Source organism: Schistocerca americana, chromosome 1 (assembly GCF_021461395.2).
Source record: "Schistocerca americana isolate TAMUIC-IGC-003095 chromosome 1, iqSchAmer2.1, whole genome shotgun sequence".
Classification (NCBI taxonomy): Eukaryota; Metazoa; Arthropoda; class Insecta; order Orthoptera; family Acrididae; genus Schistocerca; species Schistocerca americana.
Genome location: NC_060119.1, coordinates 538,683,104 through 538,710,753, shown reverse-complemented (window position 1 = coordinate 538,710,753; position 27,650 = coordinate 538,683,104). Strand labels below are relative to the sequence as shown.

Below are 27,650 nucleotides of genomic sequence, written 5' to 3'. Positions count from 1 at the left end.
ATTTACAATCTGATCACGTTGGAGTGAAGCCTCATCCGTAAAGAGAACATTTGCACTGAAATGAGGATTGACACATTGTTGGATAAACCATTCGCAGAAGTGTACCCGTGGAGGCCAATGAGCTGCTGATAGTGCCTGCACACGCTGTACATGGTACGGAAACAACTGGTTCTCCCGTAGCACTCTCGATACAGTGACGTGGTCAACGTTACCTTGTACAGCAGCAACTTCTCTGACGCTGACATTAGGGTTATCGTCAACTGCACGAAGAATTGCCTCGTCCATTGCAGGTGTCCTCGTCGTTCTAGGTCTTCCCCAGTTGCGAGTCATACGCTGGAATGTTCCGTGCTCCCTAAGACGCCGATCAGTTGCTTCGCACGTCTTCCTGTCGGGACACCTTCGTTCTGGAAATCTGTCTCGATACAAACGTACCGCGCCAAGGCTATTGCCCCGTGCTAATCCATACATCAAATGGGCAACTGCCAACTCCGCATTTGTAAACATTGCACTGACTGCAAAACCACGTTCGTGATGAACACTAACCTGTTGATGCTACGTACTGATGTGCTTGATGCTAGTACTGTAGAGCAATGAGTCGCATGTCAACACAAGCACCGAAGTCAACATTACCTTCCTTCAATTGGGCCAACTGGCGGTGAATCGAGGAATTACAGTACATACTGACGAAACTAAAATGAGCTCTAACATGGAAATTAAGCGTTTCCGGACACATGTCCACATAACATCTTTTCTTTATTTGTGTGTGAGGAATGGTTCCTGAAAGTTTGGCCGTACCTTTTTGTAACACCCTGTATTTGTATATGTATACGAAGAGTGAAGGTGATGACTTGCTCGACATGTGCAGTGTCGCTACATGTCGCAGGTGTAATGAATTCAAAGCTACTTGACGAATATCGGATTACTAGAACAGAACACGAGACGTAGTGTAGCTCATGATAACACTAGACTATTGCGATGCTCGTTGCACATTCACTCAAGGACTTGAACGGTTTTGTAGCATGTAGTTTTGCAAGGTGTAATCTATTTGCATGTAAGAAGATCGTGAACAGAACGCAGTTATGGGGATCGGTCGTTTGCGTTGCCCAAGCACGCAAGTTGGTATTCACGCCTGGACTGGTGCGGGTCTTCCTGCTTCGCCCTTGCGACTAATGCACGCCGTTAGTATTCAGCGCGAGGGGGGAAAGCGGGGAGCTGCGGACACCGTCGCGGCGCGCCAGTCTGCAGTGGGCGCAACAGGTGGACACAACGCGACGCACAGTAGCAGGTGGCAGCTAGCAGCTAACAAGTGGCTGGTGGCACGCCATGGCTGCGGCTGCACGGACCGACTCGCGGCTGTGACACAGTGAGTAGCCGCTCTTCCCTAGCGGTAGGGCGGCACACACAGGACGTGGTGTTTGCACCGCGATGCTAAGGTGTTGGATAAAGTACAGGGTATCCATAAATTATATACAGCTGCATACAATAACTTTAGAACTATACTACATAACAATTACTGGTTTTCCATGTGTAACATGATTCGTTTCCTCATTCATTAACATCAGTATGTGCGCCCTTATTGGCACGGAGAATGTCCATTCGGTATTCAGTTTCTCGACTTGTGCGCTCCAAGAACGGCACGGTGGTATGTTTAAATGCATGTATTCGTGTCCTGAAAGTTTAGGTTCGGGACGCCTGATCCTAGGTAGGAACAAGGCTAGTGGTGTGAGGTCAAGTGATCGTGCCAGCTGTCTCGTCCGTCCACCCAACTCCTTGGGACTGTTCCTCCCATTTCACGACAGCGCGCGCATCCGGCCACTCTGTACCACTAAATGTAAATGTCGTGTGATCAGGGCCTCCCGTCGGGAAGACCGTTCGCCGGGTGGAAGTCTTTAGATTTGACGCCACTTCGGCGATTTGCACGTCGATGGGGATGAAATGAGGATTATTAGGACAACAAAACACCCAGTCCCTCAGCGGAGAAAATCTGCGACCCAGCCGGAAATCGAACCCGGGCCGTTAGGATTGACATTCTGTCGCAATGACCACTCAGCTACCAGGGACGTACTCTGTACCACTAACATTGCCAAATCTGGATTAACAAATGGCTCTGAGCACTATGGGACTTAACATCTATGGTCATCAGTCCCCTAGAACTTAGAACTACTGAAACCTAACTAACCTAAGGACATCACACAACACCCAGCCATCACGAGGCAGAGAAAATCCCTGACCCCGCTGGGAATCGAACCCGGGAACCCGGGCGCGGGAAGCGAGAACGCTACCGCATGACCACGAGCTGCGGGCCTGGATTAACATGCCGACTCCGTGAAGATATGAAATAACGGCCAGAAAAAAGAAGAAGAAGATAATCATGGCACACTGGGGGTCGCTATTAGGATCTAGGTTCAAAAATGTGTGAAGCCATCCATGGTTAGGCTTTGCATGACTGTCCTGAATCACCTAAGGCGAAAGCCAGGATTGATTTCTTTGAGAAGTTCAAGGCCGAACTCCCTCCCATCATTGTCCATTCCGAGGTTTTGTTCGTCCCTAACGACCCCGTCGTCGACGGATCGATGATCATTTATCTCACTTCTTTTCAATGGCGAATGTCGATATTATTTTGCCGTGGTTGTCTACATGTAGACTGGCAATGGCAAGGAAAGCGTTTCTGAAGAAGAGAAATTTGTTAACATCGAGTATAGATTTAAGTGTCAGGAAGTCATTTCTGAAAGTATTTGTATGGAGTGTAGCCATGTATGGAAGTGAAACATGGACGATAAATAGTTTGGACAAGAAGAGAATAGAAGCTTTTGAAATGTGGTGCTACAGAAGAATGCTGAAGATTAGATGGGTTGATCACACAACTAATGAGGAAGTATTGAATAAGATTGGGGAGAAGAGAAGTTTGTAGCACAACTTGACTAGAAGAAGGGATCGGTTGGTAGGACATGTGTTGAGGCATCAAAGGATCACCAATTTAGTATTGGAGGGCAGTGTGGAGGGTAAAAATCGTAGAGGGAGAGAATGTTACTTTGCTCTAGATTCTCCTAAAATTCTAGATGGTAACCGTGCCACAAATGATAGAAACCCGCACCAGCTCATGGTTTACACAGGTCGGTCCCAGGGAAGTTCAAGCTGTTTAGAATGTTAAAGATAGTCTTGCGGAATAGTATATGGATGTTCTTTTTATTTGGTCCAACATTTGTCGGTTCCCTTAAACTATAATTATTCCCGTGCCAGTGAAACATTTGTACGAGCATTAACAGATTATCTCGCTCCGGCCTGGTACAACGGTTTAACAGTGACGAATTGTGAATGTTCTAAAGTATTGCTCCGAGGGTTGGTCAGGAGATAACAGTTTCGATAATCGAAAGAAATTGTCGCCATTATTTGGGTGATAAGAAGAGGCCATAATCTATGAACAGTACGCCAGTTACTTGGTCTTACTTATAGTTTCCCCGCAGTATGTGATAAAGTGAGGGTATGTAACACTGATGATGGAGCTTCGTACTTTGGACGAGGATGTTAGGCTCGCCGCCCTATTTGGCCTATTCAAGTTTCGCCCTGTTTGGCCTATTCAAGCTTCGCCCTCTTTCTTCCTTTTTTTCATTAGCTGTTAAAACATAAACATTACTCCTCAAAGCTCGAATTTATTCCTAACGATACAGACTGGAAGGGGGAAGGAATGCGACTACTTCTCTCCAGTATGACTTCGTCAAGAGATCAATTTTGTTCGTCCGATATTGACACTGTATGGTTTGTGTAAGGGCTTCTCAGCGAAACCTCTGCAACGTATTCGAAGCAACTTTGGCAACGTGCGGGCGGGCATTATCCTGCAACAGAATGATGCCGTCCGTCACTATTTTTGGGTGTTTGTTCTTCAAGGGGCGCTCAAGTTTTTGCGAAGTGTCCACGTTCTGCTGTGCTTTAGTTGAAGCGACCTCTCCCCTTACGCTTTTCCATATTTTTGGAGCCCTGAGAAAAGACATTTGTGGCCGTCGATTTGCTTCGAAGGAAAATATGCGCGCCTGGATACAATGATGGTTTCGTAGGCAACCACAAACATTTTTCCGTAAGGCGCTGACCGTTTCGTCTCTCAGTTGGATAAACATATTAACAGTTAAGGCGATTGCTTTAGAAATAATAAACAACTTACTTGCTTTCTTCCATCTGTCTCGTTTTAATTTGACTGACCATTATGCAAAACGTGATTATCGTATTGCCTGTTTCCCTTACTCATTACAGTGGATTACTTGCTGTTCCGCTGTTTCTAGTTTTGACACATTAATTTTGTAGTTAAACTGGGTTTATATTTTTTGGGAACTACTAATTGAATTTTTCTTCATGTAAATACCAATTCCGAAGACTAAAGAACATGCTCCAATAAGCGTTTCAGTTAAAATGAATGAGTCAATTTGGCAGCACTGATAAAGAAGCTGCATGTACTGTATGAACAGAGTTGTTGTGCTGCCATTGCTCAAATAAATTGCGAAACGTTATTTCAGACTGCGATCTGGACGGTGATTTTTGGAACATTTGAGGACGCTATTTTTTCTGGAATGTGGCTGCCGTGATTTGTAAACGAAGTAAATATGTCCGCAGACGGCCCATCAACACGATAGTGATAATACATTATTTTGCTTTTATCTGTGGATAATTATCGCGGTCCCCCCCCCCCCCTCCCCCGCCCCCCCTTCTTTTTCTATCATACCTTTTTTCCCTACGCTAGAATGTGACATAAGACATATACGCATGTCGTGTACGGTAACACGCTTATTCGAATCGCGGTCTAGACATAACAGTAAAATTTGTGAAGCGGTTGCCATACAGTGGAAAGGACTATTACTAGTAAATGTCAGAGCGGATTTAACGTCGTCTTAATAACTGTGACCGTCTTCAACAACTGGTTGCATAACAGTGGACCCAAATTCCGCTCCTCTTAATATATGATACTAGCATAATCCCTGAGTAGAATTCGCACAGGAAGTGAAATGGTATTGACGGCCTCAACAGTCAAATCTATTACAAAATACGTAGGCTATACGGTATGTACTTCAGCAACAATTAACCTGCAATGTAATGTGTACATCAATACTGGCTGTGTACTGCAAAACCGTGCAGACAACGAACAATTATTCACATGGGATTCAACATATGTTATCAAGTTGATAATTGCGGTATATTTGTTTAAACGAGTTGAAGAGAAAGGACCAAATCATTCGCCCCATGGTACCGGATCTAACTGTAAATTACGATTCATTTAATTAAGTTCACCTTCTCACAGTAAGCTCTGTGCTGCAGAATACAAAGTATTTGTAAGGCTAAGGTAAGCGCCAAGGACAGTGTAGCAATACGGTTTCGAGTGATAAGATTACTAGCGTCAGTTCTACATGCCGCACACGCCTGGAAACAGTGCTGGAATCGTCATACATTCTACCGAAGAAGATCAGACGGATTATGCTGCCTCTGTACAAAGTGCATAATGTCTTCTCATTGCTAATGATTGAGGGTGCTTGGGATAAACGTTGCGATTTATGAAACAAATTTGTTGCTTTGAGTAGAAAAAATAAGAATTTAGCAACCCATTGACATCTATAACACCATAGGCAGAGAGCAACATCAGTTGGGCAGAGACAGGGAAAAATGTCGATCGTGGAGTTGTTAAGCAAAGCATCCGTTTCCGTGGTGCGTTTTGAGGAAATCACGGTAGATTAGATTAGATGAGATTTACTTTCATTCCAATTGATCCGTAGTGAGTAGGTCCTCCAGGATGTAGAACATGTCAGAAAAACAATAATAAATGACAAATATTTACAACTAAAACAAATAAGCTAATGTACCTTCCACAGGTTTCCTTTATGAGAATAAACTTGATGTAAACATTACACCATATATCCTTCTGCGTTTGATTGAATCTCATTGAATTTCGTTTCACGTGGAGCGTAAACCAAGCTGTGTCCAGTATAGTCAGGTTCGATCATAAGGATACATTTTGTGCTATGTTACGCGCGCATAGACGAGCGATAATGCGGGACAACAGCTTTACCGACGTGTTTAACTTGGGCATCACTGGCCAGCCAGCTGGTCCAACTAACCTGCAACGATGTGAGCAGTTGCAGTTCAGATATAAAAAGAGACGAGCAGAGAAACAATATAGCTTCGAATGTCATTTAATTTTTAAACAGAATGAAATAATATTCGGCAAACTACCAGCACTACCGTACGCTTCTTTGGTGACCAGACGGAAAGCATAAAATGCTCCCGTTTTCAACTAACATAGTATTCTAATTACAAACAAGAGTGACGAAAATTCGTAACTTAAACAAAAGGCAATTTTTCTGAGCGAGCTATGTGTGATACAAAAGCATACTGAAGGGATTTCATCGTATTGTTGAATACTGGAGCCACTGAAGGTATTAATTACTGTCAGTCGTCTGGCAATCTGTTAGCTCCTTCCTTATCCAAATCCAAGAAAGAGATTTCAGTTCTGCAACTATCATCTGCTACGTTGGTAACGAGTCGATCAACAACAAAATCCGCGAAGCCACCCAGGCGCCACGTTTTCTCCGCTTCTTTTACGACGTTCCGTTCTATGTCCCGCCAGCCTTCGGCAGTAACATATGAAAAAGCTCCGTGTGTTATTTCCAGTACATCCGGCACCTTAACAGTCGTATTATTTCTCGCGACAAATCCCTTAAGTTGGTTACAGAGCAGTTCTGTTGGGTTCATATTGTGATGGTTTTGTACCGTGTGCTCGATGCTGTGAAAATGACTGTTTTTCATGTTTCTACGACACTTAAACGAAATTAAATTGTTATGTTTTCTTAATTTAAGCAACGTTTATTAACAATGTTTCATAGAATATCAATAATAAAGAATTTATATTAGAAATGAAAACGGGAATTTCGCGTGGAATATGTAATTACAAACAAGAAAGACGTGCATTTGTCATAAAAGTGATGATGAGTTTTACAACTACGAGATGTAGGTATATCAAATTCAACGAAGAAACGGGATGACTAATGCGAGACTTAAACCAGCGATCCATGTACTGCTTCTGCCGACTCCGCTATATATCCAGTGTGTTCTTATATCTTAACTGTATCAAATACAGCCGATTTTTTTCTGTACATTTATGAAAAACCTAAAGAACAAGCTATTTCTCGGCTTCTTTTACGACGTTCCGTTCTATATCCCACCAGAGTTCGGCAGTAACATGTGAAAAAGCTCCGTGTGTTAGTTCTAGTACATCCGGCACCTAACAGTCGTGTTATTTCTCGCGATAAATCCGTGTTACACCACGGAGCAGGAAGCAGCCTCAACCATTTTCATACTGCGTATTAACAGCGCGACAATCAGAACACAACAGTACAGAGACTGTGACTGTACACGATTTTTGAAATAAAAACTACATTGTTAAATTGTGATTGAGAAAAACGTTGATATCTGTTTATACATAAGAATATCTTAGAGTTTCATTTAACGTAACATGATAATAAGATACCCAATAAGTAGGACCTACTTACAAGAACGTAACAACACCAGTGTACGTGTGCTGCGGCTTCTGACCAATCAGCGCGTTTGTGTTTGTTTACATCAGGTTTATTCTTATGATGGACAGAGTTACCTCTGTGTTACGACAAAGAGCTCAGTCCTGAGAGGAAGAGCAGGGTAACACCGCTCGCTGTAACACCACTTGTTGCAGGCTGGTGGTGAGGTCTCCGCTCGCAGCCGTCCCCGCTCCGGTATCCTAGCATGCCGCCCCCGCCTCCCACGCCCCTGCCGCCTTGGGCGTGGCTCGCACTGGCCGTCCTCGCGGTCGTACAGGGTAAGTACATCCGTCACCATTCTTGAATTCTTATTTTTTTTTGAATCGCAGTACCAGCTGCACCGAAATTTTTCCACTGTCGGATTTGTTCCGTAAGTCATTTTCAGGTGTTCACAATTCAGCAACTGGAGTCTGCAACAACCCAAGGTAGATTTATGTCTACCACATTGACTCTGTCGATGCCGGTCGCACTGTTAATGAATCGTTTGGTACCAGTTTTTGTCGATATTCGAGTAATTCTCAGCTTTCGCTGGGATGCTGTCTTTTTATTGGATGTATTGATAATTTCTATTCCTTTAGCATTTGGATAAATACCTGAATATTCAGTTTTCCTTTTTATACAGAAATAAGCACATTCAGAAAAACTAGTCATCCAGATATTTTTACGCTCAACTTAAACCAAAAACAGTTAGAAATAATTACTGATCATGTGAAAAAAAAATTATATTGGGATGATGCATAAGTTCGTAGCGTGTCTCCATAAGTTTAATCACAACAGATACACATAACAGAGAATTGAGTCGTCAGTAATATATTCTCCTTCGCTATTTACAACACTCTGTCAACGCTGCGGTAATTTTTCAATTCCGCGACTGTAGAATCACGTGGTTTTGAGACAAAGAACTCGTCGAGCCATGTTCAGAGAGCATTTTCATCCGGAAAGGAAGTTCCTTGAAGGTTGTTCGATAGAGAGCGGAAAAGTGAAAATCGGGAGGCGTAAAAACAGGTGAATAAGGTGGGTGCGGAATGGCATCCCGAAACTGCTCCTCTACAACGTTTTTGTCAGATCAGCGGAATGCGGACCGTCGTTGTCGTGGAGTAGCATCACTTCACGCAGTCATTTTGGTCGTAGTTCTTGGATTCTGTCTGCAAGACATCTCAGTCGTTTACAATAAATGTCAGCAGTGGTTGTCACACCTTCGGGAAGCAATTCGTATTACACCGCACTGTCGCTGTTCCACCAGATGTACAATATTATCTTTAGTGGATGCGCGCAGGTCTTTGTGCGGGGAATTACTGCTTTGTTTGGGGTCAACCTTTCCTTCTTTTTCGTTATGTTAGCATAAAGATACCGTTTCTCACCACCAGTAAAGCTACAAGATAGGAATAGTCTGCGTTGTTCACGAGCCAGTTAATGACGAGCAAGAAGAGATGCACATGTGGTCACTCGCGGATTTTTGTGCTTTGGATTTAGAGAATACGGTACTCATATACCCCATTTTTGAACCTTCCCCACCGCATGCAGCTGTCGCACGCATGTGGAATGATCACAGTTGATCTGTTCTCGAGTACACTGATGTTGATCATTGTTGGTGAACGCGTTTAAACTGTCTTCATTAAACACCGAAATTCTTCCTGAACGTAGAGCGCCACTAATGTCAAAAGGATCCTCCCTGAAACGAAAAAAAAAAAAAAATTCCGTGCTCTGTCCAATGGCATTATCTCCATACACGGCGCCAATGTTTATGCCTGCCTCCGCTGCTGTTTATGAACTCAGACAAAAGAATATGTCGGAAATGTTCCGATTTCTCCTCTTGGCACTCCATTTTCTAGCATCCATAGCTTCACTCACTATCTCCAAGTGACAAAATGGCAGCATGTAAACTCAAATAGCAACACTGAACTAGAAATAAAAAATGACGATAGATAAATAAACCAATAGCAACCGGAATACCATCACGCCAAACAAAAACGTTACGAGCTTATGCACCAACCTAATATTTTGCAATACTACATGAATTTCTATTTTTCAAATGTGTAAAACTAATATCACAGACTACATTTTAATATAACGTAACGTTTTTGAAGTAAGTTTGCGTCACGATAGTCTTCGGTTGTTAGCTATTACCATGTGGCAGCAGCTTGTGTTATGTCTTTGGAATCGTCTGTCGGGTGCTGTGTTATGGTACCTATCTGTTTAGTTATTCCATCTTGTTTCGTAAAATAGTCCTGAAGCTAGTTATGGATTTGATGTGAAGAATTTATGTGATGAGAATAGAATGTATCGTCTGTGTGGGAAAGCACGAAGAAATATTGCGGGTTTCAGTAAACAGGCAGATAGGAAGCTTGTGTTTTATTCAAGCAATTGATAAAAACCAGGACCATTATTAACATCAGGTTAACAGAAATAGGAACCTCAAGACAACGATGCTGAGGTTAAGTATCTGCAATCATGTATTGAATGTACTCCACACCAAACTAAATCGTGGCGAAAGTATTCGTTGTTAACTCTAAAATGCCTTCATTAACTAATTGTTCGCAATAATATCGCTGTGGGAGCTGGGTACATTTCGAGCCCCTCAGTCAGTTGGAGTGCACGAGACGCACTGCCACCGTCTGCGCGAGTCTGGTGCTCTCCAGGTCACAGGAGGGCTCCCGATCTTCAGCTGCGGTCACTTGAAAATGGCATAAGGAACGAATCCGACAGTGGAGAAATTTCGGTGCGACTGTTGCTAAAGTTTTTACGTAACCGTAGCCTAAAATTGGCTGACATTTAATTTGGCTACTGAGACACGGATACTCATCGAGTTGGTGACGAATTTCTTCAGGATTTACCACTCCAAACCTCCCCTACTCCACTTTACGGGTTACGAACTACCCCTCTCTAGTATAACATCACAACCGTCACTCTGTATTCATCTCCTATTCTGCTTCCTATCATCTTCCCCTAGTCCACTAAGACAATGTCGAATTCTCAGGTGTCTACTTCCGCAAAATTCACGAGTGACAGAATACATAACTACAACATTCGGGCCCAGGGCCTTCAGGTACAATTTGAAAGGAACTGACTGCACAGAGTAAAAAGAAAAGTCTATTTCGTATACAACGAAAGAAGCGCCGTATATATAATTTCTATTATACTATTACACTGAAAGCCGTATTGGAAGAACGACATGATGAAAATTAATGTGCAGCGGAGGTTTGCGTCATTACATCTCAAAACTACGTATCATTTTTCTCATAACTGCAGGTCGTTCAGTAACGTTTGTAGAGGCAGAAAAACATGCCTTCCAGGAAATACTGATGACTTAGGAATGGTAACATTCTTTCGTCAATACTGGAAGTCAAACACCAAGAACTTATAATCAGTAGTCAAACACTAAACACAATGTGCACTCGGTCTACGTAGATCTGCCGAATCATTTCCGTCTATCGTCTCTGCTACGGCACACACATTCAGTCACTCATACAAATTAGAGCTGTGGGAAGGTGAGGACTCAAATATCTTGTAGCACAATCAGTAACGTCCCAGAAAATATGCAATTCAAAATAACCGATGGGACAATTGTATAGATATAGGTCAGTTAATTATGCTTGCTGGAAGCAATTGTCAGTAACCACAGTATTCGAGGCCAGGTGGAACTTCCGATGTCGATTTTAATGTGCATGTCATCTGTTCTTGTAATGGTTCTGTACTATCTTTCAATGGCAGCGATGCTTAATGTCGATCAGATTACCCTGGGTGCCCGATGTGGCGTGATATGTCTGTATCTTCATCTATATACGCTCCTGGAAATTGAAATAAGAACACCGTGAATTCATTGTCCCAGGAAGGGGAAACTTTATTGACACATTCCTGGGGTCAGATACATCACATGATCACACTGACAGAGCCACAGGCACATAGACACAGGCAACAGAGCATGCACAATGTCGGCACTAGTACAGTGTATATCCACATTTCGCAGCAATGCAGGCTGCTATTCTCCCATGGAGACGATCGTAGAGATGCTGGATGTAGTCCTGTGGAACGGCTTGCCATGCCATTTCCACCTGGCGCCTCAGTTGGACCAGCGTTCGTGCTGGACGTGCAGACCGCGTGAGACGACGCTTCATCCAGTCCCAAACATGCTCAATGGGGGACAGATCCGGAGATCTTGCTGGCCAGGGTACTTGACTTACACCTTCTAGAGCACGTTGGGTGGCACGGGATACATGCGGACGTGCATTGTCCTGTTGGAACAGCAAGTTCCCTTGCCGGTCTAGGAATGGTAGAACGATGGGTTCGATGACGGTTTGGATGTACCGTGCACTATTCAGTGTCCCCTCGACGATCACCATTGGTGTACGGCCAGTGTAGGAGATCGCTCCCCACACCATGATGCCGGGTGTTGGCCCTGTGTGCCTCGGTCGTATGCAGTCCTGATTGTGGCGCTCACCTGCACGGCGCCAAACACGCATACGACCATCATTGGCACCAAGGCAGAAGCGACTCTCATCGCTGAAGACGACACGTCTCCATTCGTCCCTCCATTCACGCCTGTCGCGACACCACCGGAGGCGGGCTGCACGATGTTGGGGCGTGAGCGGAAGACGGCCTAACGGGGTGCGGGACCGTAGCCCAGCTTCATGGAGACGGTTGCGAATGGTCCTCGCCGATACCCCAGGAGCAACAGTGTCCCTAATTTGCTGGGAAGTGGCGGTGCGGTCCCCTACGGCACTGCGTAGGATCCTACGGTCTTGGCGTGCATCCGTGCGTCGCTGCGGTCCGGTCCCAGGTCGACGGGCACGTGCACCTTCCGCCGACCACTGGCGACAACATCGATGTACTGTGGAGACCTCACGCCCCACGTGTTGAGCAATTCGGCGGTACGTCCACCCGGCCTCCCGCATGCCCACTATACGCCCTCGCTCAAAGTCCGTCAACTGCACATACGGTTCACGTCCACGCTGTCGCGGCATGCTACCAGTGTTAAAGACTGCGATGGAGCTCCGTATGCCACGGCAAACTGGCTGACACTGACGGCGGCGGTGCACAAATGCTGCGCAGCTAGCGCCATTCGACGGCCAACACCGCGGTTCCTGGTGTGTCCGCTGTGCCGTGCGTGTGATCATTGCTTGTATAGCCCTCTCGCAGTGTCCGGAGCAAGTATGGTGGGTCTGACACACCGGTGTCAATGTGTTCTTTTTTCCATTTCCAGGAGTGTATGTACTGTGCAAACCGCTACAAAGAGGATGGCGAAGAATACATACTACTAATGTAAACCATTTAGTACATTATATTGTATGTTAACCGAGGGCCTAGAAACGACGGAGAGGCTCCGTCCGCGCCGCAGCCGTGGTGGTCCACAACCCCACGACGACTACCGCAGTCCATTTGATCCCTCCGCCGCCCCACACAGAACCACTCATTCAGGCTTATTGTGCCGTTCGGCCCCAGGGAACAACAGACGAGTGTAACCCCTATGTTTGCGTGGTAAAGTAATGTGGTGTACGCGTGCGTGGAGAACTTGTTTGCGTTAGACCGCACGGCTAACCGGGCCGGCTATTACGTATATACATACAGTAGTTCATGTACAGAGCGATTGAGAAGTTACTGTATCATGATTCCGTACACACCGTCATATCCATTATTTCATTGCCAAGGTTTCTAGATATCTGTTTCTCCATCTGTATCTAGTATCTGAGTAGTCAGAATGAAACATTAAGTGATGAGGACGAAGATTTGGAGCGCAAATGGAAAAAATTAAAAAGCGTTGTTCAGTATGGCAAGTATGTTCCGAGCAAGTCCTTAAGGGATGGTAAAGACACACCGTAGTTTAATAGCCGTATTAGAAAACTGGTCCGTAAACGCAGAGAGCTCCTTCTCAGATTCAAGAGAGGTCACAACCTAGCTGACGAACAAAAGTTGAACGAAGCGAAAATGAGCGTAAGGAGAACAACGAGAGAAGCATTCAATAGCTTGGAAGGATAAATTTTGTCAACCAATCTTAGTAAAAACCCTAAGAGGTTTTGATCTTATATGAAATCAGTAAGCGATTCGAAATCATCTATTTATTCACTCGCGAGACCTTACTGCCACCGAAACCGAAGATAACAGAGAGAACGGCGAAATACTGAATTTGATTTTCCAAAACTGTTTACCGATGAAAATCGTAACACAGTCCCTCATTTCAATCATCGTACGAACGCCGAAATAGCAGATACTGGGATAAATGATCGCGAAATAGAAAAACAACTACAATCGCTTAGCTGTGGAATAGCGCCAGGACTAAGTGAGATACCCGTGAGATTCTACGAAGATTATGCGTAAGAACTTTCTCCTCTTCTAGCAGCAGTTTATCGTAGATCGCTGGAATAACGAATGGCACCTTGCGACTTGAAAAATGCACAGCACATTCTCGTGTTCGAGAAGGGCCGCAGGAAAGACGCACACAATTGTAGATCTGTATCGTTGACATCAGTCTGTTGCAGAATTATGGAACAAGTTTAGTCGACATGGATTCCACAAACTCAGCTCGCTCTGTTCCTCCATGATATCCATAGCACTGTAGACAAAGGCGCTCAGGTTGATGCCGTCTACCTTGACTTCAGAAAGGCATTTTCCTGCACTGCTGTTTAGGGGGAAAAATGTTAGCTTGTCGATTACCCTGACTACAAATTTGTACGTCAGTCTGGTGAGTCAGCCTGTTGTGCTGCCATTGATGAACAGTATTCCAACGGGTGTTTTCCGACGGGATAATGCTCACTCACATACCGCTGTTGTAACGCAACATGCTCTGCAGAGTGTCGACGTGTTGTGTCGGCCTGCTCGATCACCAGATCTGTCTCCAGTAGAGCACTTGTGGGACCGACCAAGTGCAACAGGCATGGAACTCCATCCCACAAACTGACATCCGGCACCAGTACAACACAGTGCATTCAATATTATGTCGGTTACACCGGTTATTATATATATAACATTTCACGTTTACAATGGCTTATCTCGCGCTTACATTAACCTGTAATGTAGCAATGTTTATCGTATAAATGTGCAAATGTATTCCCGAACTTCCATTACTCTACATTAATTATTTTTTGGTGTCGCGATATTCTTCCACATGTGTGTGTGTGTGTGTGTGTGTAATTTGTAAAGAGCTTTCTGGAGTAACGGCTATGATGCCGCAGCGGGACCGGTGATGCCACCGCTGGTGTTCGACGACCCGTGGGACGTGACGGGCGGGCGGCCGAGCTACGGGGTGCTGTCCAACGATAGCCGGTCGCAGCAGGCGCTGCTGGCGCCGCGCAACGCCACCCACGACCTGCCGCCCACGCCCTCGCCGGAGGACATCGAGCGCGAGACGCGCCGCCAGTTCGAGATGATGAAGGTACGAGCCAGCTCAAGCCAGAGCACTCCCTGTGTGTGTATGTGTATGTGTGTGTGTCTGTGTGTGTGTATATGTTTGCGCGCGTGCGTGTGCGTGCGTGCGTGCAGGGGTAACGGAAGTGTGGCTGGAGTGGTATGTCATTCTATGCCAATTCAAACACTATGGGCCGATAATATAAACATCGCTGACTGGAGGTCAGTTTTGACGTCAGTTCAGAAATTGGACTCTGTTCACGACTCCGTTCTGTTCTGTAGCACTAAACCTGGATCCACCAAAGGATCTAAGTTAGCAAAAAACGTGCTCGGCAACACCGCAGAAATCGGCTGTCGACACGATTATAACGCTTCGAACAAAAACGTTAATCGTACGTTGTAGGTGCACAGTATTTATTAACGTAGGTGTCGTGTTATAAAGATGGATGAAGGGATAAAGGAAGATTGGGGTGTAATGTCCCGTCGACATCGAGGTCATTGGAGACGGAGCACAAGCTCGGATTTTGTCAAGTATGGGGAAGGAAGTCAGTCGTGCCCTTCAAAGGAACCATCCCGGCATCCGCCTGGAGTGATTTAGGGAAATCACGGAAAACCTAAATCTGGATGGCCGGACGTGGGTTTGCAGCATCGTCCTCCCGAATGCGATTCTAGTGTGCTAACCTCTGCGCCACCTCATGCGATTCTAGTGTGCTAACCACTGCGCCACCTCGCTCGTTATAAAGATGGACGCAAGTAAACAGAAAAAGAGCCGATCTTCGAATTTATCCCCATACCAAAAAAAACCTGGTAAAGTTACTACGTCGAACAACGAAAAGGCGTAACTGTTTTTTTTTTTTTTGTAGATGCATTGTTATTAAATTCCACACTCGTTGCATTGTAGCTCCTATTAGCTTCATTATCTGTTGCTTCTGGAATTTCTTCGTAGAAAGATTTTCATCCCGAAGGTACGTGCGATGCTGTGTATACATTTTAACATGTTCTAACTAAGCTTAGGGTCTGAGATTATTATACGATTGCCGAAACCCATCCGTGACAATTCCTAAATATCTCTGCCGTTTTGCCACCAGGAGATATGATGGAGACATGGGTGCAGCCCATAACTTCTTAAATACCAGGGAAACGTGATACTTGATTTTAAAAAACCGCGATGCGTTTTCCTCATGTAATTTTCTTCAGTTGGCATTTTGATGCATTCTTTTTTCAGTCACACAATGCAGCGCTTTGTCAGGGTTTGCGCGGCTCCCCCCGTCGGAGGTTTGAGTCCTCCCTCGGGCATGGGTGTGTGTGTTGTCCGTAGCGTAAGTTGGTGTAAGTTAGATTAAGTAGCGTGTAAGCTTAGGGATCGATGAGCTCAACCTTAGTTCTAACAGCTGTGCAGTAGTTGTTTGCAAGCGAAACCTCAGCTTAAGTGTTTTATCATTTAATTTCGATAATGCGTTCGCCATTTCTTGTCCAGACACTCAGATATGTCTAAGGTAAATGAAAGAAAACAATATAATTCACATCACATAAGTTTCTTGCGCACAGAATGCTGTCCACCACAGTGGCCCAGGTCGCTCGGAAAATGGAAAGAGAGGTGTGGTTTCAAATCGTAGTGTTGTTATAATTATCTTTATGGCCAGTATAGTAAAGTAAGTAGTATCCAATGGGGAGAAAAATCCTAGAATTGGCCTGGATTTGAAAAGGAGTTCCTTTACTGGAACACAAGCTCTGAGCAACCGAGATAATGGTCTGATCAACAACTAATAAATAACAACTTTCTAAATAACTTCCGTATTCTTGCTTATTTTTCCTTTATTCACCAGCGCGCATGCAGTTGTCATAGCAGTTTAGGCAAGTGTTCGATAGTTCAAAAATTAATACGCGTTGTATAGTTACTGCTACTATAGCCGAGAGAGCACATTTATAAGAGAAGTTCAATCATTATTGGCTGGTGCCAGTATCAACATACGCAATTGTCCATCGCAAATATTTCGAATTTTCGTTTATTACTCTGCTGTTGAGTGTTTATAAAATGCCCCTAAATTAGTCACATAAATTACGAGACGTCTCCAAGAATTCCTATGAGATCAATTATTATCTGCACTTATTACGTACGTGCTGATGAGTCCCTTAGCCTAACCTTATAGATCGAAATTAAGAGCTTCAGCTGCGTGGTAGCAGCGTAGTTACATATTTACATGTTAATAACTTCTTTATTGTTTCATTTTGTATCTGTGCAAAACAAAAGCGTTGTTTCGTAATGTCACTATATTGTAAACTGACGATTACATTTGAGCCCTATCTTGATCCGCGAATTTTCGCCAGTAAAGTTGATCCTACTTCACAGCGCTATAATCAGGGGTTAACGATAATATAACGCAGATTTCCGAGTTAAGTATTGTATCTCATATTAAACTTAAGTCTTTTTGTAGTATGTGTGCAGTTATGAACATAATGTAAAACATGTAGAATGCCTGTTTGGATCTGGTCATTCGAGGATAAATAAATGAAAATTGCTGAACAGCGTAAATTGTGTCTCTGGTGACTGTTGTACCACATGTCTGTAAAAAATCGCTCTGTGCCGCTCTGAGCGGTACATTTCACTTGCTTAACTGAGTATATTGCAGATCAACTACACGCGGCTGCTGCAAGAGCTGGAGGAGGACATGCAGAGCGGGCGCAACCTGCCACTACCGCGGCTCGTCGACAAGGCGCTGCGCCTCTTCAACCTGCGACAGGTCGTCCAGGAGGTCGAGACGAGCGTCATGTCCAAGGTCTCCTGCACCGCCTGCAAGGCAGGTCAGTCGCTGCGCACATGCATACAATAGCGAAGTCTACGGAGCGAGCGTAGCATACTGCGCAGGCTAAGGCTGAAACATTAATATTGCACTTATTAGCCTTTTTTCACATAGTAGTGAGTAACTGTTACTGCTACGGTCGCAAATTGAAATACGTCAAAGGAGGAAAAGCGTCTGTTTGTTGGTAAGTTCCGTCTGCCCCCGGTAGCTGTGGTCAGCGCGACAGAATGTCAATCCTAAGTTCGGGTTCGATTCCCGGCTGGGTCGGAGATTTTCTCTGCTCAGTGACTGGGTGTTGTGTTGTCCTCATCATCATCATTTCATCCCCATCGACGCGCAAGTCGCCGAAGTGGCATCAAATCGAAAGACTTGCACCCGGCGAACGGTCTACCCGACGGGAGGCCCTAGCCACATAACTTTTTTTTAATTGGTAAGTTCCTAAAAGGTCTAAGGCCAATTATCATATCAGAAAGAGGCGCTTTAAGCGTTGATTAATATCGAGACATAGTGTAATAAAGAGTTAATGTCGTAGCGATGATTTACTTGACTGTATCACCATATATTTACGGGACTGGTAATAGAAAAAGTCAGTATTTGTTGAAAGTTCTCCCAGTCAGTACAATGAATGTAACACATTCCGAGCAGTTTTCACCTGAAGGTGAGATTTGTGTGCGACAGTCTGAATCATTACCTTCGGATTACATACCTCACCAAATAATTTTGATTTTTTTAAAGCAGTCACAGTAGGAATCTGTACTGCTACTACCTAGGATGTAGATAATTAGTACGTCCAATTAGTTCCAGAAAAATGTACGAAGATTAAATATGCATCATCAGAAAGCAGAACAGAAAAATTTTGTCCCTAAAAATATTTGACAATGCGAAAAATCGCTCATCTGCTACATGTCGTAGCTCCAGTTTCGATATCTTTTAGGAATACTTTTCACTAGAAAGCCATTTCGCAATGACACTGCAACTAAATTTATTAAAACAACCCCGGAAATACAGTCAAGTGCAATACAAGACCTAAAAGTATCGCCGGCCGAAGTGGCCGTGCGGTTAAAGGCGCTGCGGTCTGGAACCGCAAGACCGCTACGGTCGCAGGTTCGAATCCTGCCTCGGGCATGGATGTTTGTGATGTCCTTAGGTTAGTTAGGTTTAACTAGTTCTGAGTTCTGGGGGACTGATGACCTCAGCAGTTGAGTCCCATAGTGCTCAGAGCCATTTGAGCCTAAAAGTATCTGTGCCATGCCTCGGGCATGGATGTGTGTGATGTCCTTAAAAAAGCGATATAAGAGCTGTGAACTTAATACAAACAAACGAAACGTCCTTGCATATCTCTCTTCAAAACTTCAAGCCAAGTTCATCTAAGAGCCGGCCGGGGTGGCCGAGCGGTTCTAGGCGCTACTGTCTGGAACCGCGCGATTGCTACGGTCGCAGGTTCGAATCCTGCCTCTGGCATGGATGTGTGTGATGTCCTTAGGTTAGTTAGGTTTAAGTAGTTATAAGCTCTAGGGGACTGATAACCACAGCAGTTAAGTCCAATAGTATTCAGTGCCATTTCATCTAAGATATCGAATACAAATTATTAAGATGCCTGTAAAACGCATGCACAAACTCCACGGTACTTTTGAACAGGATGTGTCTGCACTAGCGATGTAATAACAATCAAAATCTATAGAAAGTTTACTGACAAATTTTACGCCGCATCATAGTCACACGACTGTTGGAGTCGAACTGTGTTGGCGACAAAACTCGGTTCTCCGCATCTGCATACTCACTCCTTAGGCATCCCTACTCTGTGCGCTGACGCATCGATTCAGTTTTCCTAATCACTTCATACCTGAACCCACACAGTCCAAAACTACAGAAACCTATAAATACCTCTTGCCCACTAAGACCTCACTACCTACATCATTGTTCAGACAAAATCCTTTTGCCAGTTGTACGGAATAACCTGAGCATTGACTAAATAAAACTTCGTCATTTGACTAAACTCGCACCGAGGAAACGATATGACTATACTAAACGCGATGCATATGATTTCTTTGAACAAAGTTACTAATTACGTTTCAACAACAGAGATCTTAACACTGCCACATCTAGCTGTGGCAAACGTATCTACAAAATGTTACTTATTGCATGAGATAACATGTAGGTTAGTAGGTTATAGCGGTGACCATTTGATAAATCAGAGTTGAGGCCGACAATCTGATGTTAGTCGTAATTGTGTCTGGTTCTATGAATATACGAAGTTTCGAATGACAGTTTGTAATTTTAGTCACATGTAGCACAGAGACGACTGGTTATTGAGTCTAGTATTTTAGTAACACTTGAGCCAGCCGCTCGTGTTCGTGATGTTAGAACCACTCAGAATTGTCACGCATGTCGATATCAGCAGTCGTTCTTATCAGTAGATTACTCATTTAAGGAATTTGTTCATATGTACGACATACGTCGCTACTGTATAGTTTAGTCCTTCGAATTGGCGGTTCATGCAGATTGCAAAACAAGTACTATTTCATCATCTTTTCCTAGTCGTGGAGTGTGCCGATTCATACGCAAATGGCTCGGTTGGGTGATTTATCTTTTATAGTTGGCTTTTTCAACACGTTTAACATTTATAATGGATATGAATGACAACATGTTTTTGGTCCGTGCTTTAGCTTTTTCTTTAAAAGAATACCATTTTGCAAGTTGATACATTTTCTTATTGTTCAATAAACATATAAACTCCTCAAAACATCGGAATAAAGATATCGTGGTATAGAGACAGAGCTGTGGTTCATGTCCAATTGTCGAACTATAATTGAAAAATTCTAAACTCGAAAAAGTGTAATATTTTCACTTTCGCGTTATGTGTCTTTGACTTATATCGATATTTCTTTCATGTGCTGATGCTGTTACGATGTTTCTGTGCTATTGCAACTTAGCTGTTGTGCAACAGATACTGCCTGTTGAGCTTAACAAAGCTTGCAGATCTCTGGCGTCCACCTTCTTGGATGAGTCATAGATGTTTAATTGATCCTCTACTATCTGTTTTACATTCATTCTCCCACTTTCGATAGATTCTTAAACCAGCAACATGCAATTTTTCTATACACTCCTTCTCAAGTACCATGCCATGCAAGTCCTCCTCTGTCGCACTCATATCCAGTTCGCTGCGTACTGAAGCGACGTCACCGATTGTTCATACCTGTTTGCTGCCTGTCTTACCAAATCGCATAACCTGCGCTTGCTTTTCCGTTCCGTGTAGCAGTGGTCATAATATCCTTGGTGACTGACATAGAATTCTTGATATCTCACTATGTACCACCTGCGGCTCACATTTTGTGTCGTTAATAAATCGAATTACGGTCCATGAGACAGATCACGGAAAATTTTCTCCGATAGACACAGGAAAACGTCAAGTCGTCCAAAAATACATTGAGGAAAACAATCGCAACACCAAGAAGGGGCTGTGTGAAACGAGAGCTGGTAGGCTTGTTTCTACATCTGAAAGATGTCTATTCAGATTGTGCACCAATCACATAAGAGTGGCACTAGCAGCACCATTGTGAGGAAGCAAATCAGGTTTGCTTTAAATACATGCTGCAGCGATTGTGAGCGTTAGTTGCCTTTGAAATTAGACGTAGTGAGTTGATATTAGTCAAGAATGCCTTCAAGGTGACAAAGGCGCCATTATCAGCACCCCACTGAGTTTGTAATGGGGCTACGAGAAGCTGGACGTTCCTTCCGCGATATTTGCAGAAAGTCTTGCCAAGTGTGTAATCACTGTACAAGACTGCTGGCAGCGGTGGTCATGGGAATGTACCGTTGCAAGAAGACAGGCGTCCGGACGGCGACAAGGTACTAGCGAGAAGGAAGACTGTGTGTTCGGCGTGTGGCTCTGGCGCATAGTACTGCATCTGCAGCAGAAATTTGAGCACCAGTTGACACCACAGTGACACACCGAACTGTTACACGTCGGTTACTCCAAAGACAGCTGTTAACCAGACGCCCTGTGACCCCAAACCACCGCCAAAAAAATGGCTCTGAGCACTATGGGACTCAACATCTTAGGTCATAAGTCCCCTAGAACTTAGAACTACTTAAACCTAACTAACCTACGGACATCACACACACCCATGCCCGAGGCAGGATTCGAACCTGCGACCGTAGCAGTCCCGCGGTTCCGGACTGCAGCGCCAGAACCGCTAGACCACCGCGACCGGCCAAACCACCGCCATTTCCGACTTCAGCGGTATCAGGCGACAGCTCATTGGAGAGCAGGGTGGAGGTCTGGTGTGATTTCTGATGAAAGCTGGTTCTGCGTCGGTGCCAGTGATGGCCGTGTGTTGTTTAGGAGGCCTGTTGAGCAACCGCAGTCGCGTGCTAGACCCACTGGACCTACACCTGGAGTTATGGTCTGGGGTGCGATTTCGTATGACAGCAGGAGCAAACTCGTGGTTTGCCCCGCTCAGTGACAGCAATCTGGCGATTCGACCTGTTGTACTGCCAGTCACGAACAGCATTCCAGGAGGTGTTTTCCAACAGAATAACGCTTGCCCACATACCGGTGTTGTAACCCAACATGCTTCACAGTGTGTTGACACGTCATCGCCTGCTCGATCACCAGTTCTGTCTCCAATCGAGCACTTACAGGACATCACGGACGACAACTCCAGTGTCATTCATAATCAGCATTAACTGTTCCAGTACTGATCGACCAAGCACAACGGACATGGAACTCCAACTGACATGCGGCACCTGTATAACACAGTGCACGAACGTTTACGTGCTTGCATTCAACATTCTGACGGTTACACCGGTTATTAATGTACCATCATTTCACTTGTGGTTCAAATGGCTCTAAGCACTGTGGGACTTAACATCTGAGGTCATCCGTCCCCTAGACTTAGAACTACTTGAACCTAACTAACCTAAGAACATCACACACACCCGTGCCCGAGGCAGGATTCGAACCTGCGACCGCAGCAGCCGCGTAGTTCAGGACTGAAGCGCCTAGAACCGCTCGGCCACAGCGGCCGGCTTTCACATGTGCAATGGCTTATCTCGCGCTTACATTAACCTGTGGTCTTGCGAAGTTAATCACTTAAATATATTACCTAGACAACTATATTCCCTATTTTTCATTCCTCTACATTAATTCCTTTTTGGTGCTGCGACTTTTTTTCCGTCAGTGTAACTTACCAAATGTCTGCGGTGTTACAGGTGCCGGACTGTTGCAGCACTATATCCGTATGGGTAAAACGAGGGATGATATCGTGAAGATCACGAACCAGTTCTGCATCAGCCTGAAAATACAGACACCGCGCGTCTGCGAGGGCATCACGGAGCTGTTTGGGGTGAGTGCAGTTCAGCCGGCTTGTGTTGTTTCTCGGCGATCTGGCTGTTACGTGACACGTCTGTCATTCTGGTGCAGGGTGAGGTGGTGTACGTGCTGCAGAGGGTGCAGCTCACGCCGGAGGAGATCTGCAGCTTCGTGATCGGCGACGCGTGCGGTGACGTGTACAACCCGTACCACGAGTGGAAGGTCGCCTTTCCGCCAGTCCCCAAACCGCCCGTCACGCCTCTCCCCGTTCCCGTCGTGAGTAACGAAAATAATAAACATTATGAAGTGGGTCTAGGCGAACTGTTTCTCTTGTTATGTTTACCAATTGTCGGAAATTCTATTTCCGCTGATGAATTTACTTGTTAGTCCTGTTTCGGTTTTACCAGCCCGATCAAATATCAGCTCCAGACTGAAATTTTCACTCTGCAGCGGAGTGTGCGCTGATGTGAAACTTCCTGGCAGATTAAAACTGTGTGCCCGACCGTGATTCGAACTCATGTCCTTTGTCTTTCGCGGGCAAGTGCTCTATCATCTTGTTTGTTTATTGTTTCAAGTGCTCTACCGTACTTATTTTTATTTTTTATTTTCTTTTCCTTTTTTATGCTCTACCAGATTTTATTTTTTTATGTTCAGAAAAATGACATTCTTGTAGAGATAAAAAAGAATAAACACCTACTACACGAGCAAAATGTTGCAGGTAAAGAGAAAAAAATAAAAACTTCTATTGTTTGAAAATAAAAGACGACGTTCTTCATAAAACAAACAATATTCCTTGAAAACGTAACACATAAATAAATATATTTTCTCAACATCCTTCTTTTTTTTCGTAAACGTAAATATGTATACAGTCTTAACATCATAAGCAACCCAACTTTTGTTTTCTGTTTTTTTTTCTATGGGGGAGTACATGAGAAAGAAAACAAATAGGCTGCAGATACAGAACCATCCGTGAATAGGATAAGCATGTGTAAGGTAGAAAAACATTAGATGATGAAGGGAAAAGAGAAGGGAAAGAAATTAGGAATACTTGCTACGCCATGCTCCACTTTCACGCGCCATCATAACAACGTGCATTCTATCATTGGCCATTAGAAGGGGAAATGTGGGATCGTTCAGTCTTGGCCGGCACGTTTCGTTGAGATTCCAGTTCCGAGGCGAGTTGGCGAAAATACTCTGTAAGTACGAGGGTTGGAAATCTAATAGTGGCAACCATTTATTTACAGCTCGTACAAAATAGATACGTGTTTCAAAGTTTTACTGACCTTCAAAGTAGTCACCAGCATTCTGCATAATCCGTTGCCAGCGATCTGGAAGTCGTAGGATACTCTTAGCAGTGCCAGTTGTGTTGACAGTTCGAGCGGCGTGGTCTATTGCCCGACGAATTTGTAGCAGTTCTGAAGCGAATGCCATGAAGTGTATCCTTCAGTTTAGAAATCGAGTTGAACTCACGAGGGCTTAAGTCAGCGGAGTGGAGTAGGTGGTGTAGCACTTAGCAGCCACATCAGTCAAACAAATCAGTATCAGATTGTACTGTACGTGCTTGAGCATTATCCTGCAAAATGATGATCAGGTCCTGCAAAAAGTGTCATCACTTCTGTCTCTATGCTGTTCATTTTTGGAACACAACATACGACCAGCTTAGACACAGATGTGATGATACTTTCTGCAGGATCTGACCATCATTGCAGTCTGGAACCGAGCAACCTGCCTCGGGCATGGATGTGTGTGATGTCCTTAGGTTAGTTAGGTTTAATTAGTTCTACGTTCTAGGCGACTGATGACCTCAGAAGTTAAGTCACATAGTGCTCAGAGCCATTTGACCATCATTTTACAGCACAGTGCCCAAGCATGTACAGTGCAAGCTGTTACTGATTTGTTTGACTGATGAGGCTGCTGAGTGCTGTAACACCTACTGCACTCCCCTGACTTAAGCCCTCGTGAGTTCAACTCGATTTCTAAACTGAAGGATACACTTCATGGTAATCGCTTCATTACTGCTACAAATTCGTCGCGCAATATCCACGCCGCTCGAACTGTCAATACAACTGGCACTACTAAGAGTATCATACGACTTCCACATCAATGGCAACGGGGTTATACACAATGCTGGTAACAACTTTAAAGGTCAGTCAAACTTTGAAACACGTATCTATTTTGTACGAGCTGTAAATAAATAGTTGCCACTATTAAAGTTCCAACCCTCGTATTTTTCGGAAGTGACCCGATAATGCCGATGTCGCCGAAGGGTGTGGTTGTGTACTTCAAGGCATGTCCAGAAGTCTGTCGGATCGACGATGTCCTCTCGGAAGAGGTAGTTGATAGCTATGCCATTTATCCAGGTGATGGCGTGCCACTTAGACGATGGAAAGTAGGTCGTATGAGGCTATATCAGCTTGGTAGGAGAGACGTGATGTGAGGGTACTCGGAGATAGAAAGCCACAATTTTCTGTACGAGGGTACAAACAGCTGCTGCTGCCCCACACTCAAAACATAGCTCTAGACGCGATGCGATGCAGTTTCTGTCTTATAATACATTTGCCGCTAACGAGAAAGTACCACATCGCGGTGGTGTCAATAGCGTGGTATTGTTGGTGGATCGTTCTCCAAACTGCAGGCCAGGAAACCTGGGGTTGACGTGCTTTGACGGGGTTTTGGAGAAGGCGGTAGATGTCCCGGATGGTCGTCTTCCTAGTCCTGGGGAGCTTGGTGCATATGTAGCTGTATTCCAAAAAGAAATGGCAGATGTGCGACATCGGAGGTGGGATGTGTGCCAAAGACTTCGGTGGGCGTCTCGAAACAGGTGCGAGCTCGGTGGTCAGCATTCCAGTAAAACTAGCATTTTGTTTTTTCCATAACCGGAGTATAGTATTGGTGTAAAGTGCCGTAGTCCTGTCTCTCACGTTTACCAGATCGAGGCCACCATCCAGTTTCGGTAAGGAGATGCCGTCATACTGGACTTCGAAGAAGCGTCCGGAACATACAAAATACCCGAAAGCCACCTGGCTGCTTTTGTCGCAGTGATGGGCAGAATCTGCGCGATGTGGGGTATCCGGGCTGCCAAATGGCACATATACAGCGGGCGTAGTAGGTGATTTTGTATGTTTACCCAGATGTGTAACAGTGGCGGCCGAAAATTGATCACTGAGGTGCAGCGAATGTCTCACGTGTACACCAATCCGAGAGACAGCGAAGGGTGTCCGCCAGTTGAAAGGGGCCTACGCTGTCTGCGGGAAGGCCGCGGCCGATCTTCATGGCGCATGATTTTGTGACGTTCATAGAGCTCCTTGCCCCTGCACTGTAACGGGTAATCCACTGCATCACAGCTTGTACGTCAGCCGCCGAACGTACGACGAGGGCCAAACCGTCCGCGTAGGCTCGGCAGCGGAACACATGATCCTGGAGTGGAATACCTGTCAAGCGTTGCCGTAATCCGCAGATGAGTGGTTCCATCGCAAGGGCATAAGTACCTTCGACAGAGGACAACCCTGCCGTACTGAGCGTTCAATCCGTATAGGTTCTGTAAGTCTGCCGTTGACGAGATGCCTGGACTTTGCCCAACTAAGGAGTCGCATAATCACCTGCGTGAACGTCGAGGGAATCGCCATCCGGTCCATCACTGCGTTGAGGAATGCATGATTGATGCGGTCAAACGCTTGATTGAAGTCGATGGAGATTAAAGCGCCTGACAGTCGCGAATGTGTTGTCACAGTGATCGCATCTCGATATTCATGAGGGCAATCTGTATAATATGATCGCCGCCCAATTATTACAATTTCTCGTAATACATATTTGAGTCGCAAAGCCAGAAGGCGTGTAAAAATCTCGAAGTCGGAATTGAGTAATGTGATCGGCCTATAACTATCGAGTCGTGTACATGTCTCTCCATCGTGGAAACATCAAATCTTGGAAGATTCTGTAAAATTCGAGCGTTAAACCATCCGGGCTCTACACCGGCAGGTACTTCTTGATAGAGAAGTCCGTAGTGAGTTGTGAAGGCATCCGCAATGGTAGCTTGTGAAGTCAGCCGTCATCCATCAGCTAGGTCTAAAGCAGTCATTAAGGCCCGTCGGCGTCGGCGAACATTTTGAACAATATGATGCATAGAAGGTTCTTCCCCGTTAATCCTATCTTGGGCGCATGCTCGCACAATGGCTCCTTCTAGATGGCATCTCGTCAAGGTTAAAATCTTTGCCTTGATGCTTTGAGCTTCTTTTAGACGGTCCAGGGATGGAGGATGGTCCATGAGCTCGTATAGAGCGCTATAGTAGATACTCGTTGTTAACAAATTTCCCTTCTTCAGAAATGCTTTTCTTGCCAGTGCCAGTCTACCTTTTATATCCTCTCCACTTCGTAGTGTGGTGATTCCACCTGGCTTTGGCTCTGTCATAGTGTGTCAAGGTGCATCGGATGGCCCGTTTGGCGCATAGTAACCACCACTGCTGTGTGGCCTCATAAAGCATGATGCGTTGAACACAAGCATGGCACGTGTCGGTGACCTGTTGTCGACATTCAGGGTCCCGCAGCAGCGTTACGTTGAGTTTTCAAGGTCCCGCACTGCGCCATACAGATTGTCTACGTACGTTCATGGTACAGATGTAGACGACATAATCTGAAAAGGCAGACAGT

At 44.9% G+C, this 27,650-nt stretch overlaps 1 protein-coding gene across 6 annotated transcripts in view; it reads left to right on the top strand.

Annotated features, from left to right (window-relative positions):
- Positions 1-27,650, top strand: part of LOC124605659 (sphingomyelin phosphodiesterase) — a 403,249-nt gene that overhangs the window by 319,892 nt on the left and 55,707 nt on the right. For 5 of the 6 annotated variants that reach the window (XM_047137535.1, XM_047137508.1, XM_047137491.1 and 2 more), the window contains exons 2-6: positions 7,706-7,828; positions 14,717-14,916; positions 17,519-17,690; positions 22,904-23,037; positions 23,115-23,279. In XM_047137535.1, coding sequence (XP_046993491.1) covers positions 7,756-7,828; positions 14,717-14,916; positions 17,519-17,690; positions 22,904-23,037; positions 23,115-23,279 — 744 coding nt within the window. In that variant the 5' untranslated portion in view covers positions 7,706-7,755. Of the gene's footprint in view, positions 1-1,244; positions 1,364-7,705; positions 7,829-14,716; positions 14,917-17,518; positions 17,691-22,903; positions 23,038-23,114; positions 23,280-27,650 lie in introns of those variants that run through there. The other variant, XM_047137500.1, reaches the window with a different exon arrangement.